This window comes from Silurus aristotelis, assembly GCF_946808225.1.
Source record: "Silurus aristotelis genome assembly, chromosome: 13".
Taxonomy (NCBI): Eukaryota; Metazoa; Chordata; class Actinopteri; order Siluriformes; family Siluridae; genus Silurus; species Silurus aristotelis.
The window spans coordinates 27,023,340-27,042,303 of record NC_139586.1 but is presented as its reverse complement, the minus strand read 5'-3'; the positions used below and the strand labels follow the sequence as shown (position 1 = coordinate 27,042,303).

Genomic DNA, 18,964 nt, shown 5'->3' with positions numbered 1-18,964 from the left:
TATATATATATATATATATATATATATATATATATATATATATATACAGTGAGGAAAATAAGTATTTGAACACGCTGCTATTTTGCATGTTCTCCCACTTAGAAATCATGGAGGGGTCTGAAATTGTCATCGTAGGTGCATGTCCACTGTGAGAGACATAATCTACAAAAAAAATAATCCAGAAATCACAATATATGATTTTTAAACTATTTATTTGTATGATACAGCTGCAAATAAGTATTTGAACACCTCGCTATCAGCTAGAATTCTGACCCTCAAAGACCTGTTAGTCTGCCTTTAAAATGTCCACCTCCACTACATTTATTATCCTAAATTAGATGCACCTGTTTAAGGTCGTTAGCTGCATAAAGACACCTGTCCACCCCATACAATCAGTAAGAATCCAACTACTAACATGGCCAAGACCAAAAAGCTGTCCAAAGACACTAGAGACAAAATTGTACACCGCCACAAGGCTGGAAAGGGCTACGGGGAAATTGCCAAGCAGCTTGGTGAAAAAAGGTCCACTGTTGGAGCAATCATTAGAAAATGGAAGAAGCTAAACATGACAGTCAATCTCCCTCGGACTGGGGCTCCATGGAAGATCTCACCTCGTGGGGTCTCAATGATCCTAAGGAAGGTGAGAAATCAGCCCAGAACTACACGGGAGGAGCTGGTCAATGACCTGAAAAGAGCTGGGACCACCGTTTCCAAGGTTACTGTTGGTAATACACTAAGACGTCATGGTTTGAAATCATGCATGGCACGGAAGGTTCCCCTGCTTAAACCAGCACATGTCCAGGCACGTCTTAAGTTTGCCAATGACCATTTGGATGATCCAGAGGAGTCATGGGAGAAGGTCATGTGGTCAGATGAGACCAAAATAGAACTTTTGGGTCATAATTCCAATAAACGTGTTTGGAGGAAGAAGAATGATGAGTACCATCCCAAGAACACCATCCCTACTGTGAAGCATGGGGGTGATAGCATCATGCTTTGGGGGTGTTTTTCTGCACATGGGACAGGGCGACTGCACTGTATTAAGGAGAGGATGACCGGGGCCATGTATTGCGAGATTTTGGGGAACAACCTCCTTCCCTCAGTTAGAGCATTGACGATGGGTCGAGGCTGGGTCTTCCAACATGACAATGACCCGAAGCACACAGCCAGGATAACCAAGGAGTGGCTCTGTAAGAAGCATATCAAGGTTCTGGCGTGGCTGAGCCAGTCTCCAGACCTAAACCCAATAAAGAAATTTTGGAGGGAGCTCAAACTCCGTGTTTCTCAGCGACAGGCCAGAAACCCTACTGATCTAGAGAAGATCTGTGTGGAGGAGTGGGCCAAAATCCCTCCTGCAGTGTGTGCAAACCTGGTGAAAAACTACAGGAAACGTTTGACCTCTGTAATTGCAAACAAAGGCTACTGTACCAAATATTAACATTGACTTTCTCAGGTGTTCAAATACTTATTTGCAGCTGTATCATAAAATAAATAGTTAAAAAATCATATATTGTGTTTTCTGGATTTTTTTTTATAGATTATGTCTCTCACAGTGGACATGCACCTACGATGACAATTTCAGACCCCTCCATGATTTCTAAGTGGGAGAACTTGCAAAAAAGCAGGGTGTTCAAATACTTATTTTCCTCACTGTATATGTCCCCTTCTGTTCTCCGGCCTGCCACGATCTGTTCCTGATACCCTGAAGAACTTCTTATCTCTTGAAAACCACTCTGCTGCTGGGCTCCAACTTGACAGCCTAAAGATACACAATATGGTACTATGGATAGCACTACTTAGAAACCATGAAGATGGCTTTGGATTTCATTATGAACCGATAATGAATGAATATTTAGTGTCACCCATATGAGGATGATGAGCTTCTCATTTGAGTCTGGTTCCTCTCAAGGTTTCTTCCTAATAAAAATCACCTCTACCAATTTAAAATTGAATTGAATGCAGAATCATTGAGCACTGATTGAGCACTAAGGAACTAAATACGCTACTTAAGGATAAGAGATGGGGATCAGAGCCTTGAGTAATTGTTGTATAATTCAAAATGCCTTATGTAACTCAGCGATCATAAACAGAAGTGAGGGTGCATCTCTGAGAAGGATGATGCATTGTCTACTCTGCTTTCATTTACATTTATAACTACCAGGCTCCTGTCTTTTATATCTAATGTATTACCAGCTATACACAAAAATATACTGTGAGACTAATATATGGATTAATATTTGATAAAGAACATATATACTACACAATGGATTTATGCAGAATGTAACAGAAGACAATGGTTCAGGATTGTTTGGACATAACAAGGATAGCCACCTAACCCATAATCCTACTGACCAATAAAAGGTACATGTGGTGCGTGAGTGCCAGTATATGATACGGCAGTGGTATGATGATGGTGGCAGTGGTAGATTGAAAAAGCTGCGCAATAACAAGAAATAGATTAAGGGGCTGAAAACGGTGCGTGGAAAAAATATTGATCATGTCATTAAATAGATTAAAACTAAAGTAACAAGTAAAATCATTACTTCACTATTTATTTATTTTTAAATAGTGAAGTAATGATACCAGAAAAATCTACTTAAGTTCACTAACGAAGAATTTGTACTTCCTTACTTCCCATCTCTGATATAAAACTAAGCAATAGAGGGTTAAGGGCCTTGCTCAAGGGCCCAGAAATGGCAGCTTGGTGGAGGTGGTATTTGAACCCATGACCTCCCGATCAGAAGCCTTATCCCCTGATACAGCACTTCCCAGTTATAATAAAATGTCTGTCAAATGCCATCAGTGCAAATGTAATGTTACCATTGTACCAACAGTATTGACAGAACATGTGGGTGGGGCTAAAGAAAGGACCAATAAGAATTGGTCAAATGTCAATGTAGTCAAATGTAGTGTGTCTGGTAACCTCTGGAAAGTTCTAATTGGACATTTCCTTTGTTTCTCATCATTTGTGACCAAAATGCAGAGGACACAAGCTGAATGGAGGTTAAATCAGATGTTGATAGTCTTAAATTCATTAGTTTACCTGTATTATGAACAGTTCTGGGTGAAGTTAGAGTATTTGCAAGAACAAGCAACGCTCAAAATATCTCCAAATTTGCCTGACAATGAGCCTTTTGTGAGAAGATCCAGAATTCCTGTCACATATTGTTACTATTAACATCAGGCTTGTTTGGGAAATGATGTCACCACATCACATATAATCTCCTACATCACAGCCAGGATGCAGAATGCTGTTAGAACCTACAGTCCTTTACTGTTACCTTCTGCACCTTCTGTACATTAATCACTCTCACCCCTGTACATATGGAACCTATTTACCATATTTCTATTAATTGTAAATAAGTCACTTCTGTACTTCTGGTTAGATGTTTACTGCATTTCATTGGCTCTGTACATGCACTTTGCACAAGGACAATAAAGCAGCGAGTTTAAGTAATTGAGTTAAAAGTAGAGATACACTCTGTAAAATATGACTCCAGTAAAACTTACTTAACTATACCAAGTACTGTAATTTATTATGGCTATAAGGTTCATATTGTTATTTTTGTCACAAGATTCTTGCTTAGTTTATGTGAAAAGACTCTACTGTTACTCTTAACACGTTAATCTATTAATGGAATATTATTAACGAGTTCAGGGAATGATGTTGCTTTCAGGGAAACACTTCCACTCTCTGAAAGCAAACACAGAGAATAAGAGAATAAGGAGCTTCTTTCCACAGGCCATTCGGAGTTTGAACCAGGAAACACCCAGGATCTAAAAACTGGTCCACTCTCTCCATCATCACACTTTTTCTCTGCACAAATTTTTTTTTTCGCACTACGACACTTTAAACTCTGGACTGTCACTTTAGCCCTGGACTCGTACACAGCCCTGCACAGTGCACTTTATACTTTATACCACACCATATCGCACACGGACACTTTAAGGACAATCACATAAACCACAATTTGACTGATTTGATGAGTCAAACACTGATTGATATCCATTAGAATGATCATGAGCCCAGAACCTTCTTCCATCTTTTATTCCTCTCAAAATGTTCTATGTTCATGATAAGTAGATACCACCAAACAAGAAAAGTTCAAAACAGAGCACACGCTCTACCCTGATTGGTGGCTTACTGTGTGTTTGACCAGATTTTATCACTAATAAATAAAAAGGCACGACTGATTTCACAGTGTAGTCGAGTTAAAAGTAAGATATTTGACTTTGAAATGTAGTGAAGTTAAAGTCAAAGTCTTCCCAAATGGAAATACTCCAGTAAAGTACAGATACGAGACAAAGTTGCTCGTACAGTAACGGATTACATTTACATCGTTACCGTCCACCACTGCAATAACTTTAAATCTAATATAATCTTAATAGACTTTTTCCACAATCAGTTTCCACGTTGTACAAAATGCCTGCCATAAATCACAAGCTTTGTATTAAAAGTTCCACTATCGGGCTTGGACCAGAGATGGATAGTTCCTCACTAGAGTCATCAATATGCAATTTGAAGGTGTTTTTTTCCTCTTTGTTCTTGCTTGGGAACTGCTTAATAGAGGTACGAACACCTCTATTGTCATTTTACAAGATGCGGTGCAGTTTCCAATTAGAAAAAAATATAAAGAAATACAATGTGAATGAGTGACTTGTGCTATTAAATACATTTTAACTAAGCGGTCCCCAACCTTTTTTGTGCCACGGACCTGTTTAATGTCAGACAATATTTTTACAGACCGGCCTTTAAGGTGTGGCGGATAAATACAACAAAATAAAATGATACAACCGCCATAAAAAAATGGAATTTTCTAAAATTAATAATAAATGTTAATCCACTGCGTTTTTTTTGTTCATTTTCCTGGCTTGGGGGTTTGAATTTAGAGGTAATGTATTATGTGTTAGCGGCCGGAGCCCCTTTAAGAAGGTAGTGGATGTTGGTAAGACATGTGACCGAGGCATCATGACCTGCATCAAGAGTGAGTCATAGACAGATGTGGCAGAGAGAATCCAGTCATTTTCCAAAATTAAACATTGGTCAGAATCACATAATAAATAAAACAGAAATAATCTAAGTTATATATTCTTTCTGTGCGTCCCGGTAACAATTGACCCACGGACCGGTGCCGGTCAGCGGCCCAGGGGTTTGGGGACCACTGTTCTAACTTAACTGAATTTCGAAAAAGAGAGACCTGTTGCTGCTGGGAAATCCTACACCTCTTCAATAGAGCACATCCCCCTTTACATTAACAACATCCTCCACAGCAAAACACACACACACACACACACACACATACACACACACACACACACACACACACACCTACACACACACACACACACTTTTACACCCCCCTTAGAATTTAGACACCATAAAATCTACAATACTGTTGTGATCTGTGTTATAAACCATGTGAATAACGCCTCCCTGTCTTTCAGCACTTAAGCTTGTCTTGGTCACATCCCCCAACCACTTCAGACCACAATATTTTGCAGAAGGAAGAGAATAAGAGATCATGTACTCACGGCTTGTCCCTCTGGACGGGTACGATGGTGTGGTCGGCTTTCAGAGGGTTCGAGCGGGCCTTCATGCGCGCTCGCTCCAACAGTTTGGCCTGTTTATGACGAGGACTAAACGGCAACTCGGAGCCAGAGACAAAAGGCCTGTTGCTCAATCAGATACACACACAAGCACACACACACACACACACACACACACACACACACACACACACACACACACACACACACACAGAGGCAGATGTCAGCTACTGTGAAGCAGGCACACTCATACAGCACAGGATTAAGTGGAGCAGCCCGTCACTACTAATTAGACTGATGGGACTGAATGCGCATGAGCGTGTGTGTGTGTGCATAAATGAAGTATCTGCCAGTATAAATAGGATTATGATTATAATTATACATATATTACATAAACTTGACATCACGTTTTTGTTTCATGAAGCAAAACAGTGAAACAAGTCGACTCGTAATGAAAACGACGTCTAATTCTCTGATCCGAATGTCAATTTTTTTTCTACTTTTGTGATCGATTGTGCATTTTTTTACTATTTTAAAGTACTAGAACAGAAAGACACTGAGAATAGTATCGGCTTTAGACTGAATCTCCATTGTCAGCACTTTAAACTAACTCTTTGTTGTGTAACTATACTGTAAAGTTGTGTAACTATAAATGTATAAAGGTTTGTAGTGTCATCCTTTAATTAATTGGTATTACAGTATAACTGTTAGCTAGATACATACAGCTATAGACAAATAATCAGTTTTTGTGTACCTTTTATACAGTATATGTGTATGTGCATGTGTATATATATACCTCTGACATGGTTCACTATCTTGAAGAGAAATCCCAGAGTCCCAGTCACTGTCATTCAGCCCACCTGTAAATGTGATCATAACTGAGTAAATATACATCACTTGTCATAAAGGTGGAGTCTTTTGTGGTTTTTCAGACACATGTATTGTTTCTATGTGAATGAGTGAAAGAAAGAGTGTCCAAATGTGATATTTTTTCTCTAACAAAAAAATGTGTGTAAGACAAAGAACAGGAGTTAAGATGTAATCAGATTTCCTCACCCCCACAGTCAAACATTGAGGTGGAAGCGTATTGATTTGGAGTTGTTTTGGAGCAGGGAATTTTGGAAAATTATTCCAGAAAGTTAAAGGTATCCTGACCCAACATTGCTCCCAATCCGTACTTCAACACAATCTGCAGCTATGGCGGTTATTTAGAGAGCAAACAGTCGTCTGGAGTGATATCTATCATGGAATGACCTGCCCAGCCACTGCACCTGAATCCTATTGAACTGCTCTGGGATGAACTGCATCACAAGGGGGGCCAAGGAGGAGGTTCATGGATGTGGTGAGGGAAGACATGCAGGTAGTTGGTGTGAAAGAGGCAGATGTAGAAGACAGGGTGGTATGAAGACCGATGATCCGCTGTGGCGACCCCTAATGGGAGCAGCCGAGAGAAGAAGAAGAAGAAGAAGAAAGTGGAACATCTGGACATTTATATATTTGCTTGGTCAAAGTAAAAGTTGTTGCATAGAAACAAAAGCAACATGTATGTGCCTCTCAAAAAGGATAAAACTGTGTTCAAACTGTTCTCAGACTTTATAATTAATCTGTTTTTGCTATTTCCATGCAGAATAACTAACCACCTCACCACCAGGAAAGAAGAGGGGTGTGTTATTATTAGGTTTTGATGAAGAAGGTTTCAAGAAGGTGTGATAGAAGAGTATCTGTGAGAGTGAAAGGGAAAGTTTATAGGACTGTGGTGAGACCTGTGATGTTGTATGGTTTAGAGACAGTGGCATTGAGTAAAAGACAGGAGGTGGAGCTGGAGGTAGCAGAGCTGAAGATGTTGAGGTTTTCGTTGGGAATGACGACGATGAACAGGATTAGAAATGAGTTTATTAGAGGGACAGCGCATGTAGGACGTTTTGAAGACAAGGTGAGGGAGGTGAGATTGAGATGGTTTGGACATGTGCAGAGGAGGGACATGGGGTATATCAGTAGGAGAATGCTGAGGATGGAGAAACCAGGAAAGAGGAAAAGAGGAAGACCAAGGAGGAGGTTTATGGATGTGGTAAGGGGAAGACATGCAGGTAGTCGGGTTGGAAGAGGCAGATGTAGAGGACAGGGGGGTATGGAGACGACCCTTAATGGGAGAAGCCGAAAGAAGATGAAGAAGGTATTGTAATATTTACACCAATAATAAACCACTCAACAAAATTCTCAATTCTGATTGGACAGATATTCTATTACAGCAGTTTTGATAGTCAAAGCTGTACTGTAAATCAGATGATATGGATTTATTTAAAATCTCTTGTACATTATTATTGATTATTATATTCTTACACATTATTGCTTTTTAAGCAACAACTAAACCTAATAATAAATAAATGAATAAAAGTGCTGTTATCTACAGTTATTCTCAGTTGCTTAGAAGCGTTTCTCGAATCATCCTTAATATTTGCAAACCAGTGCATTCTCCAAACAATTTATAAAAACAGCACCACACATTTCTTCATCTTTAAATTTGAATAAATTATTGTTTTTTTTTTAATTGATTTGTATATTGATTGCAAGATACCAGACTCATTGTATTACTGTTCGTTCGTTTCCTGGTTGTTCATCCATTTTTAGAAATTGTAAGGTCGCCAATTGAAGGTTCACAAGATTCACCTCTGACCTCTTTTAGAGAACTAGTTGATCAGTGGTTGATCTGATGCCATACACTGACTATCATTAGTGACATTCAAGATTCATCTGCACAATTCACCAATTTACAAAGAAAGGATTTTACAGTTCTTCTCAGTTGCTTTGGAGCGTTTCTCGAATCATTTTTAATATTCGCAAGTGCATTTCTCAAAACAGTTTGTAAAAACAGCACAATACATTTGGGATTTCTTGCAAAAGAATATACTTTTCAAAATCCTTAGTTCTCAAAAGTAAGTATTTGTGGCAGTGAACATCTTATTCCCATTAGAATGAAAAATCCCTTTTTTATTGTTCACGAACAAAATCGTCAAAATGTTTGGTCGTGTTGGCAGTATGACGGTGCACAGTTTCAGGATTTCTTGATATGAACTATGGTTTGGATCACAGCGACTGAAAATGCAAAATATTTGTCTTCTTTCTGTTTGGCATCTGTGAATTTCAGCAGCACAAATGTATTTATTTGATTGTATATTTGATTTATATTGATTGTAAGAGACCGGACAGGATTCAGACTTTTACTGTACTTTACAAGTGTTTGTTCATTTTTAGTTCTTCATCTATTTTTTTAGAAATTGTAATTCTGTGTTTTGCTCCGTCTGTATTCACTCTCCAATTTAAGGTTCACGAGATTCACCTTTGACCTGTTTTGGAGAACTAGTTGATTATTGGTTGATCTGATGCTGTTCTGCACAATTCATCAATTCAAGTAACATTTACAAAAAAAAGTTCAAAAGATATTTTAGATGACAGATGATGAACTGGTTGAACCATTTTGCATTCAATGTCTTATGCAATGAACTGATGCCCAGATGTTTTGGGGGTTAAGACCAAGACCAGGTGAGAACCAGTATAATATATTTTAAATCTGATTCCTCTCAAGGTTTCTTCCTCATACTGTCTCAGCGAGTTGAGATGTTTTAATGGTAATGAGATGTTCATTGACACAAATACCTACATTTAGATTAGATAAGATTAGATTAGATTCAACTTTATTGTCATTACATATGTACAAGTACAAGACAACGAAATGCAGTTTAGGTCTAACCAGAAGTGCAATAGCAGCAGTGCAGGATCTACAGTGTTTACATCTTCTTCTTCTTCTTCTTCTTCTTTCGGCTTCTTCCACCACAGCGGATCATCCGTCTCCATACCCCCCTGTCCTCTACATCTGCCTCTTTCACACCAACTACCTGCATGTCGTCCCTCACCACATTCATAAACCTCCTCCTTGGTCTTCCTCTTTTCCTCCTTCCTGGTTGCTCCATCCTCAGCATTCTCCTACTGATATACCCCATGTCCCTCCTCTGCACATGTCCAAACCATCTCAATCTCACCTCCCTCACCTTGTCACCAAAACAGTAGTGTAAATTTATTAATTATAGACAGAAGCTATCTAGGAACAGTGCAATGGAAAACGTTTATGTAAACAGTTACTGTAAACTGTTACTGTTCTGTAAATAATTGAATGATTTTGAGATTTTTGAAGGATTTTGAGAAAAGTACAGGCTTTTTCAAGAAACCCATTGCGTCGTGCTGTTTGTACAAATTGCTTTGAGAAACGCACTTAATTAAGAAGGATTCGAGAAATGCTCTAAAGCAAATGAGAACTGAGAACCTACATAGTAACCTCATGGATCTTTAGGCTCGTCATTTGGCACCATAAACTCTTAAATTTACTCTGTAGGCATTTGATCAATCTGACATATTGGAGCTACGGGGCTAATATAGATAACAAACAATGAAATCCTATTTATAATATTTTACATAAACACAAAAGCCTACTCACTTCAAACATTGCCATGATAATTTTCTTTTAAATACACATTTTCTTTTTTTTATTTTTATCATCATTCAGTCCTCTCTTAAAGAAGGTCTAGTTGTAGTTCGAGAAAAAATTTGACATAAATTCAGTTTGCTAGCATTGTATCTTTTCCTCATGACCTGAAAGAAAACGATTGTCAGATAACGAACATATCTTGCCTAATTGCTTATGTTTTCAGAACCATTCTTTTGGGATGACCTTCAATTTCTGAGATTCTTAATATTATTTCAGTGAAGACAGTCTACCTCTGCTTTGTGTATTCTCCATCTTCTGATCAGGGACTGTAGTTTGTTGCCCCTCGCCGCTCTTCCTTTGGGATATCTGAAGCATCCGTCTGAGGATGGTTCGGTTTATCTCCACTCTTTCTGCTAGTGAGAGAGAGCTTCCACTGCTGCAGATGCTTTCTAGACTCTCGGCACGACATAATTCACTTCCTGTTGCTTCTGCCAGGCCTGAGTCACTCGACCTACAACTCTTAGGATGCCTCTCTGCTTTGTCTGACCTATTAATCTCTCCCTGAATGCTGGGAACTGTCCTCAGAGCCATGTACTTGGGCAAGACCCCATTTGTCGATTTCTCTCTTCCTGAAACCTCATCTCCGTTTGATAACACAGGCTCTTCTCTGGCCATCCTCCAAACGCCCTTGGGTGAAGAACACGGTTTGTTGATGCACAAAGAGATATTATGTTTGCCGATGTTTTGTGGAACGTTCCCCAGAAATACTTTTCCCTGTTCTGTGGATGTAATGATCCCTTTATTTTCAACCCTGTGGTTGGCCAAATCTTCAGCACATGCTTCCATGTCTTCATCACTGCTACTGAATCCCCAGACCCTTGTGTGAGAGCAGGCTGATGTGTAGAACCCAGGTATTGTTCTTCTCCCTGCTTTCTTTTTAGAAGCTTGTTTCGAGATTACCCTGCGCTCTGAGCAAGTCTTCAGCATTGACTGCAGTGCTTCATTTTGCTGCATTGAGCTTAAAGAAGAGGAAATGTCAGATCCGAGTGCACTGGTGGGACTCGATGAAGGTTGAGATTCAGATTCCTGGTCTGATCTGTCCATCGAGTGGGTGTCATTGGCCATAGCATTGCCCTGTTCAGGCACATTCTCCATGGCCCTTTCAGAGAGTCAGGTGAACGTCATGGAACCTATGTAAACAATAGGAAACAAGAGTCAATCAGTAGTCACCAATTTCCAGACAAACAGCTACTATTGTGTAGGAGTAAGCAAAGGGAATTTTTAATTTTTTTTCTGTAAAGGATTTAAGTGGATTTTTTACCTGGAATATACTTAATGTCTACTGTATTGTCAGAATCCATAGGAAGTTCAACTGTAAATGCAAATTTGTGACATGTCATGAAGAGCAAAAGGCCCAGTTATTTGGTGGCAGAGGTGGCAAAAGTACACACATCCATTACTTAAGTAGAAGTACAGTTACTCATGTTTTAAGATACTCGGGTAAAAGTTGAAGTACTGATAATACCTTTTTACTTAAGTGAAAGTAAAGAAGTCTTGGCTCTGACATGTACTTAAGTAAAAAGTAGTTATTACTTCTACCTGTTTAGCTGTTAACTGGACCTCACATCATATTAATATTAGATAGATAGATAGATAGATAGATAGATAGATAGATAGATAGATAGATAGATAGATAGATAGATAGATAGATAGATAGATAGATAGATAGATAGATAGATAGATAGATAGAACTTTATTGTCATAGCATAGTACAGGTACGCAGCAACAAAATGCAGTTTGGCATCAAGTAGTGCAAAAAGTAGCAATCGTGCAAATAGTGCAGATAAACATGTATCATATGTACAGCATGTGATATGTATGTAAGCATATGTACAGTGATTAAATATAAAGGCTATAACAGTGCAGAGATGTGTGGACATCATTAAGAGGCTTTGCTATGTTTCCACACGGACAGCTAATGAGGTGATACCGAAGAAACTGCACCTCTTCAAGTCAAGAAGCTTATATATATATATATATATATATATATATATATATATATATATATATATATATATATATATATATATATAAAATCATAGACATTTTACAGATTTGAATGATGTATTGTTTTTATCTGTACGAAAAATAAAGACAGTAATTTAAGTTTGTTTCGCCATTATGGGGGAAAAACCCACAAAACGTCACCTGGAGGTCTGGGGTGCAGTCAGCATTCACATTCATCCTAAAGGTGTTTCTTAGGGTTGAGGTTGGAGCGCTATAGTCAGAGATCTTTAACATCTTATAACCAATGTATCTTCATGGAGCTTGCTGTGTGAAATGTCATGCTATTACATTTAAAGGCATCCTATATAATTGTGTGCCTCCAAGTTTCTGGAAACAGTTTCGGAAAGAACCACAGATAGCTGAAAAGTTCAGGTGCCTCAGTACTTTTGATGCATATAGCTGGCAGTCCAGACCTGGAAATATGCTGGTGTAATAAGTGAAAAATAAACAATACCCATAAATCTGTGTTCCTTTTTAGCCCTAGTTGCTTCTATCATTAAAGTAGTTCAGAAGAAAACGAAACTCCCACATGCAAATATACACTGGGAAAAGAGGAAGTTTATGCATGGCTGTGTTCTTCTCAAGACTAATTTGATTGAAGTATTCCCTTCCTAATTAGAGCTCCCAGCATTTGCCCTAGCTTATCTCTTCCGGGACCTTTTACAGCATCCCGTGCTGAGATACAGGCACCGTACCCATGGGGGCCAGGTCATCAGAGTAAAATCAGTCTACCATGTTGGAGATATACCGTATTATTCTGTTTGAATAAAGTGAGCAAAGAATCCTGTGTGGACATGTAGCTTTTAAAGCTGATCTCACATAGTGGATGGAATTAAGACCAAAAAAAAAAAAACGCAAGAGGTTTGTGTGGGGGTGCAGATTACTCATGTCGTCCACTCAGATTCAAGTACAAAACTCTAAGTATCCTGGAATCCATATCTCTGTAACTAATGAAGCAAATTAACGTGTTTCTTTTTTTCCCCCTCGTCCTTCTGCAAATGTCTTTTTCTTAGATTTTGGCGTTCTGGTTAAAGGAGGGAATCTTATGAAAAGAAATGTGTTGAGAATGTTGACCATTTGTTACATCGGATGGTGTATATGATGTGCATTCATTATATTTTACTTAAAGTCAAATAATAGGTCAAACAATATTTGTTTAATTTGTGATAAACCTTTTTAAACACTAAGAGATATGATAAGCTTTTATGTGTAATGAAATTCCCCAAACGATTCAGCTTAATTGAAAGCAGTAACCAATTATATACTAATAAGCCATGACTGGGATCTGTGTTTATGCTCCATAATGTGATGAATAGTGCAAACATTCAAACAGCATCTTACCTCCTTCTCTAGATAGTCTCTAGAAGTCCATTTTATCCTGACCTCCATCTGAAAGTCAGCCGACAAACATGCCACATATTCACATTTCAACAGCGCTGAAAAGTCAGTGCGGGTCCATTTTCTGTTTTTTTAATTTCTTTCATAAGTAGCTCTTTCCTTCTTGCTCTTTCTGTTTTTCTTGTTCCGCCCAATTCCAGCTGTTCACAAGTAGAACGCATGAAGAAAGTGAGTTTTCTCCGAAAACTCCCACTCCTTAAGAACATGACCTTATCCTCATGACTGTTCTCCTTTACAAACCTTGTCTACTTCCCTCCTCCATGAGCAATGCTGTGTGGGACTGAGTCTGACTGCTGAAGGTCCACACATGTGTTAGGATTCCTGTGTTGCTCAGGAGACAGGCATGACCAGCACTGGAAAGGAATAGGCTGGACAGTGGGTTTAATGGGAACAAAGCTAAAAAGCTATTGGTGAAGCAGCCACTGAGGTCAACCCCTCAAAGGAGGAGCGTAATTCAACCCGTCTGAAAAAAAAAAAAAGAGAGAGAGGACGGAATCTTAAGCAGCGAGTGAAGAGGAAGTGCAGGAATCTCCAGGCACATACTCCTTCAGCCAAAGAATTTCCTTTGTTGATTATGATTTCAAACTGGACTGCTTCGGCGCTCACAATCTGCTCTAATGATTTATAGCCACATCTCAATGGATTGTCTGTAAAATCATCTCAGAGTTACAAAAAGAAATCCAAGAACCTGTTCAAACCCTTCTAATGATTTAAGTCAGTGCTAATTCTTGGTAGAAACTATACAGATCCTTCAGCCCAGGCCTAAAGTGAAGCAACACCAAATGGCTGGGTTTCGAACTTCACATGCAGTCAGTGCCAAGGATGCAAAATCTGAGACACCCTCGGCTGAAACCTGAGGCTCTACCGAGAGGCCTCACGCAAAAATCACATTTGTTCTCTCCGCTTGGTTTTGAAACAGACTCAACATTCCACCAACTTTGCTCCACTTAATGTGTCAAATGCCTATTTGGAACAAGAACCAGTTGTGTTCATTCTTCTGTGAAACGGTCATGTGAACAAGCGTAGACTGGACTTTTAGTTTTTTTTGTAATGTAAAAGTGATCTGAAGTCTTCAAAAAACCTTCTTCCAGACATAAGAGTGCTTTTATTGTAGCAAACAGAAGAATAATTCTGTCATGTTGACAAAAAAGACTTTAATGTCTTTAATGTTTTATGAAACATAAAACAACGTCGGCATAAAAGTTCATGTGCTGCATCGCTTTAAAAAGTGTGCATTGGTAAAAAATTATTAGTAGATGCGCTACACTTGAATTTTTAAAAAAGTGATCACTACTTTGTGACCAAAATTTCCGATTTCCGATTTCTCCTCGTTAAACTGTTTCTCGAGCGCGGTTTCTCAGCACTGCTGCTGTTACGTGAATGACGCATCACAACACTGCGGAGACCGAGGCGTGTCCTGAGAGTCACGTAGAATACAGATTAATATGGCAGAGGTAGAGCTGTGTCTATCTGGAGACTGAACAGCAAAAAAAAAGATTGCCTGGTTTCATTTAATCTTTTTTCTTTCTTCTTTGTTGCGTTACAAAGGAGTGTATGTGAAAGAGCCATGTGTTAGAAGTCAGAAGGCACTAAAGTAAATTGATGATTCGCTGGTTGTCTGAACCAAAGGAATAAAAATAAACTATGTACCCAATTGAATTGCAGAGCCTTGCATTCTTTTTTCTATTGCATTGTGTTGCATAGAATTGCATTGTGTTGAATCAAATTAAAATCGGATCGCACTGCATCGTAATAGCCGGGAATTGTTGACATATATGGGTGGGGGGTGGGGGGGTGACAGAGAAAGAGAGAGAGAGAGAGAGGAGAGAGAGAGAGAGAGAGAACGAGCAGGAGAGTAGGGGGGGGGGAAAGAGAGAGAAAGTGAGAGAGAGAGAGAGGGAGACAGAGTGGAGAAAGAGAGTGAGGGAGGAGAGAGAGAGAGCAGGAGAGAGGGGGGGGATAGAGAGAGAGAGAGAGAGAGGGGGGAGAGAGAGAGAGAGAGAGAGAGAGCAGGAGAGAGATATGGGGGGGATAGAGAGAGAGAGAGGGAGAGAGAGAGAGAGAGAGAGAGAGAGAGAGAGAGAGAGAGAGAGGAGAGAGAGAGAGAGAGAGAGAGAGAGAGAGAGAGAGAGAGAGAGAGAGAGAGAGAGAGAGAGAGAGCAGGAGAGAGATATGGGGGGGATAGAGAGAGAGAGAGGGAGAGAGAGAGAGAGAGAGAGAGAGAGAGAGAGAGAGAGAGCAGGAGAGAGATATGGGGGGGGATAGAGAGAGAGAGAGGGAGAGAGAGAGAGAGAGAGAGAGAGAGAGAGAGAGAGAGAGAGAGAGAGCAGGAGAGAGATATGGGGGGGATAGAGAGAGAGAGAGAGGGAGAGAGAGAGAGAGAGAGAGAGAGAGAGAGAGAGAGAGAGAGAGAGAGAGAGAGAGAGAGAGAACTTTATCCACTTCATGCTTCTTCTGTGTGAAAAATCAAAAACGGAAAGCTAAAATTCAATCCGTCAACCAATGGCTTGATGTGGGTCCATAAACTACTTCAATCAGGAGCTCATTGTTTTGAAACGAAGTCAGATGATATCTGTCAGCACTAACATGAATTTCTGCTGAGAACTTGAAGACTGAAAACTCGCTTCTGTAGAAATAATGGCACCCCGTAAAGCACCTTAAATGCTTCTGGGATTTATTTTCTTAGAGTGTATACACATTAAATAAGTTCCTTATGGGTTTGTTTGAATAGTTAGAGGTTTTTTTTTTTAGAAGTTCTTCGTGAAGTCCTAATAAAAGGGAAAGTTTTAGTGTCAGAAATATTAGTTTAACAAATTAAAACCACTTTAAGGGTTTTAGATTGAACTTTTTTTTTTACACTGGTCTGCAGTGGACATTAAGACCTGCTATTGTAAAATATAGCTACATTATCCACCCCAGAACCCACCTGTTGGGGGAGTGCAAATTTTTGCTCCCGTTTGTACTTGCAAATATTGCACATAATGTTTTAACCTAATATGCAGCTTTGTATGTGCACTACATATGTCCCAGCTCTGTAAGCGTTATTTAGAGAGTCTGGAGTGATATCTATCGTTGAATGGCCTGCCCAGTCAGCGCACCCAAATCCTGTTGAACTTCTCTGGGATGAACTGGATCACTTGCAAGAGAACATCTTTGGAAAGTTTAACAAGAGGCACGGCAACGTATTTCAGCTGAATGTTTGGAGAAACGAACTGTCCAGATGCTGAGAGGGTGTACAGCTGTTCTTCATGCTAATGGAGGATTTTTCACTCAAAATAAAGTCGAACATCTGGACATTTATATATTTGTTTGGTCAAAGTTATTCTTCAAACCGTTACATGCCCTAGCTTGTTGCATAGAATCTAAAGTAAGATGCATGGGTCTCTAAAAAAAAAAAAAAAAAAAAAAAAAAAGAAAAAAACTAGAGCTTGGCATTAGTCATGTGGATTACAAGACAAATAATGAATCATCTTGAAGAAACCAGACTTTTGACTGCTCAGCTTTATGCTTGTGCTGGATTCGGTCTCATGTTTAGGTTTCTCTGGCTCCGCTAAATGAATAAACTCCAGCCTTCTGCCATTTTTTTTTTACTAGGGGTAGACATCACATCTATTTTAGGAACAATGAATAATCAGAACGAAAGTAAACGTGTTCCTTTGTCTCGTCTTTGCATTTTTTTATTATTGCATTGTATTTATCAGCTAATGGAACGCTTTCTCAGACAAGATCTTTTCCACAAATTGCCATATGAATCTTCATACACAGGCTTCACAGGACAATTCATCTGAATCGATTGTGTAAACAGCAAGTATAAAATCTGTAAAATTTAGACTGTATAGTCTGCATGAATTAAGTACTGAGTGGAATTTTATTTTCATATATGAAGGCTGAAGCATTGATTTGTGTTGAAAAACACAGTTTTCCAAGTTTAGAAGATTAAAGCACTAAGCTACAATGCAAATCTGTGTTTATGCTTATTCCCTTATTCGACTTGTGTTTTTATTTCGCAATGCTGCGTCCTAACTGAAGAACCGGATCCAGTTTGAGGTGGATATTTAAAAAAAAAAAAACTATTTGGATGAGTTACTCTTTCACTTTTTCTCAGTGTTATAGCGCACAACATAAGACGCCCTTGCAGAACAGCGAACATGTTGTTGTTTTCTAATGTTGGATGGGCGAGTGGAAAAATTCAGCTGAATATTTTAAACTTTTTTTTGTCCATGTCCATGCACGTGCCCTGAATAATAACACGGTTTATTTTATTTCGATCCGAGTGATGACACAGAAAAGGAGGAGACACGGCCCAAATTTGTCCATTATAGTTTTTAATATTGTAATAATAAACATATTGAGATATAAAGTTATTAAACACACAGCTGATTTTTGATGTGATTTTATTTTGTTGTCAGTAATGTGAAGCAGGCCAGCCTAAAAAATAGATTAGAGGTAAAACAGCACCACCTAGAGGAATAAAGCACTTACGGCAAAAGAATCGCCATATACAGGTTAAACAACATATTCTACATGGACAAAAGTTTGTGGACACCTGAGTAAGACAGACTATAAAAAACATCCTATTCTACATCGAGTCCTCATTTGCTGGTTACAATAACCTCCACTCTTCTGGGAAGATTTTGCTTGAATAATAACACACTGCTCTGAATGCATCTATCAGAAGTAAAGGTAAAAATAAATAAATAAATAAATAAATAAATAAATAAATAAATAAATAAATAAATAAATAAATAAATAAATAAATGTTTGGTTAAACAGTCAGTCCTTGGACTTTTTTAAATTTAATCTAGGAACATGTTCATGCTCTCTCAGAACAGAGACTAGTTTGCGGTCAGAAATAAGAAAAACGAAACACAATTTGACGCTCGGATTGTAGCAGTGGAGGCTGGATACTGATCGACAACTATCCATTGTTAAATCCAAAACCATCAACACAATTATTGAATTAGAAATGAATCTAAATTAGACGCATTAGACGACATGCTTTTTACGACAGTCCGGCATAAAGGAATAAGACGGGGAGAAAAATAAACCAAGAAAAAAGAAGGCTGATAATAAAGAGTATATACAAGGAAAAAAGTGTATATACAAGGATGTTCTGATCAGTTCGGACCATGACAAGGAGCTCTGGAGATCAACAACACTTGGTTTTGATCTTCTCCATACTCGGATCGATTTACTGAGCGATTCAGAGGGATTTGAATCTGTAAACGGATTCGGATTTCTCATCTCTAGAGGCGAGTGGTGAAAAACTATTCTGTGCTGCTGGATCATCGCTTTCATTAGGACTGTTATAGACTGATTATTGTTCATTAGCTGCATGCAGATGTGACGGTCTTGCCCGGGCAGTCCTTTCTGCTGACCTGCACGATGGGGAACAGGAAATAAGGGAACCCGCATGGAGAATTAAAAGAAAACTTCCACCGCATAGTCTCATTATCTCTGCTTTTTTTATTT

The 18,964-nt window shown here is 38.8% G+C and overlaps 1 protein-coding gene across 1 annotated transcript in view; it reads right to left on the bottom strand.

Annotated features, from left to right (window-relative positions):
• Positions 1–13,957, bottom strand: part of kiaa1614 (KIAA1614 ortholog) — a 35,219-nt gene extending 21,262 nt beyond the window's left edge. Inside the window, exons 1-4 of the mRNA XM_083559069.1 lie at positions 13,436–13,957; positions 10,318–11,217; positions 6,344–6,407; positions 5,533–5,670 (exon numbers count right to left, since the gene is read on the bottom strand). Of these exons, the coding sequence (XP_083415195.1) occupies positions 5,533–5,670; positions 6,344–6,407; positions 10,318–11,182 (1,067 nt within the window). The 5' untranslated portion in view covers positions 11,183–11,217; positions 13,436–13,957. The remainder of the gene's footprint in view (positions 1–5,532; positions 5,671–6,343; positions 6,408–10,317; positions 11,218–13,435) is intronic.
• Between the last annotated feature and the right edge of the window lie 5,007 nt (positions 13,958–18,964).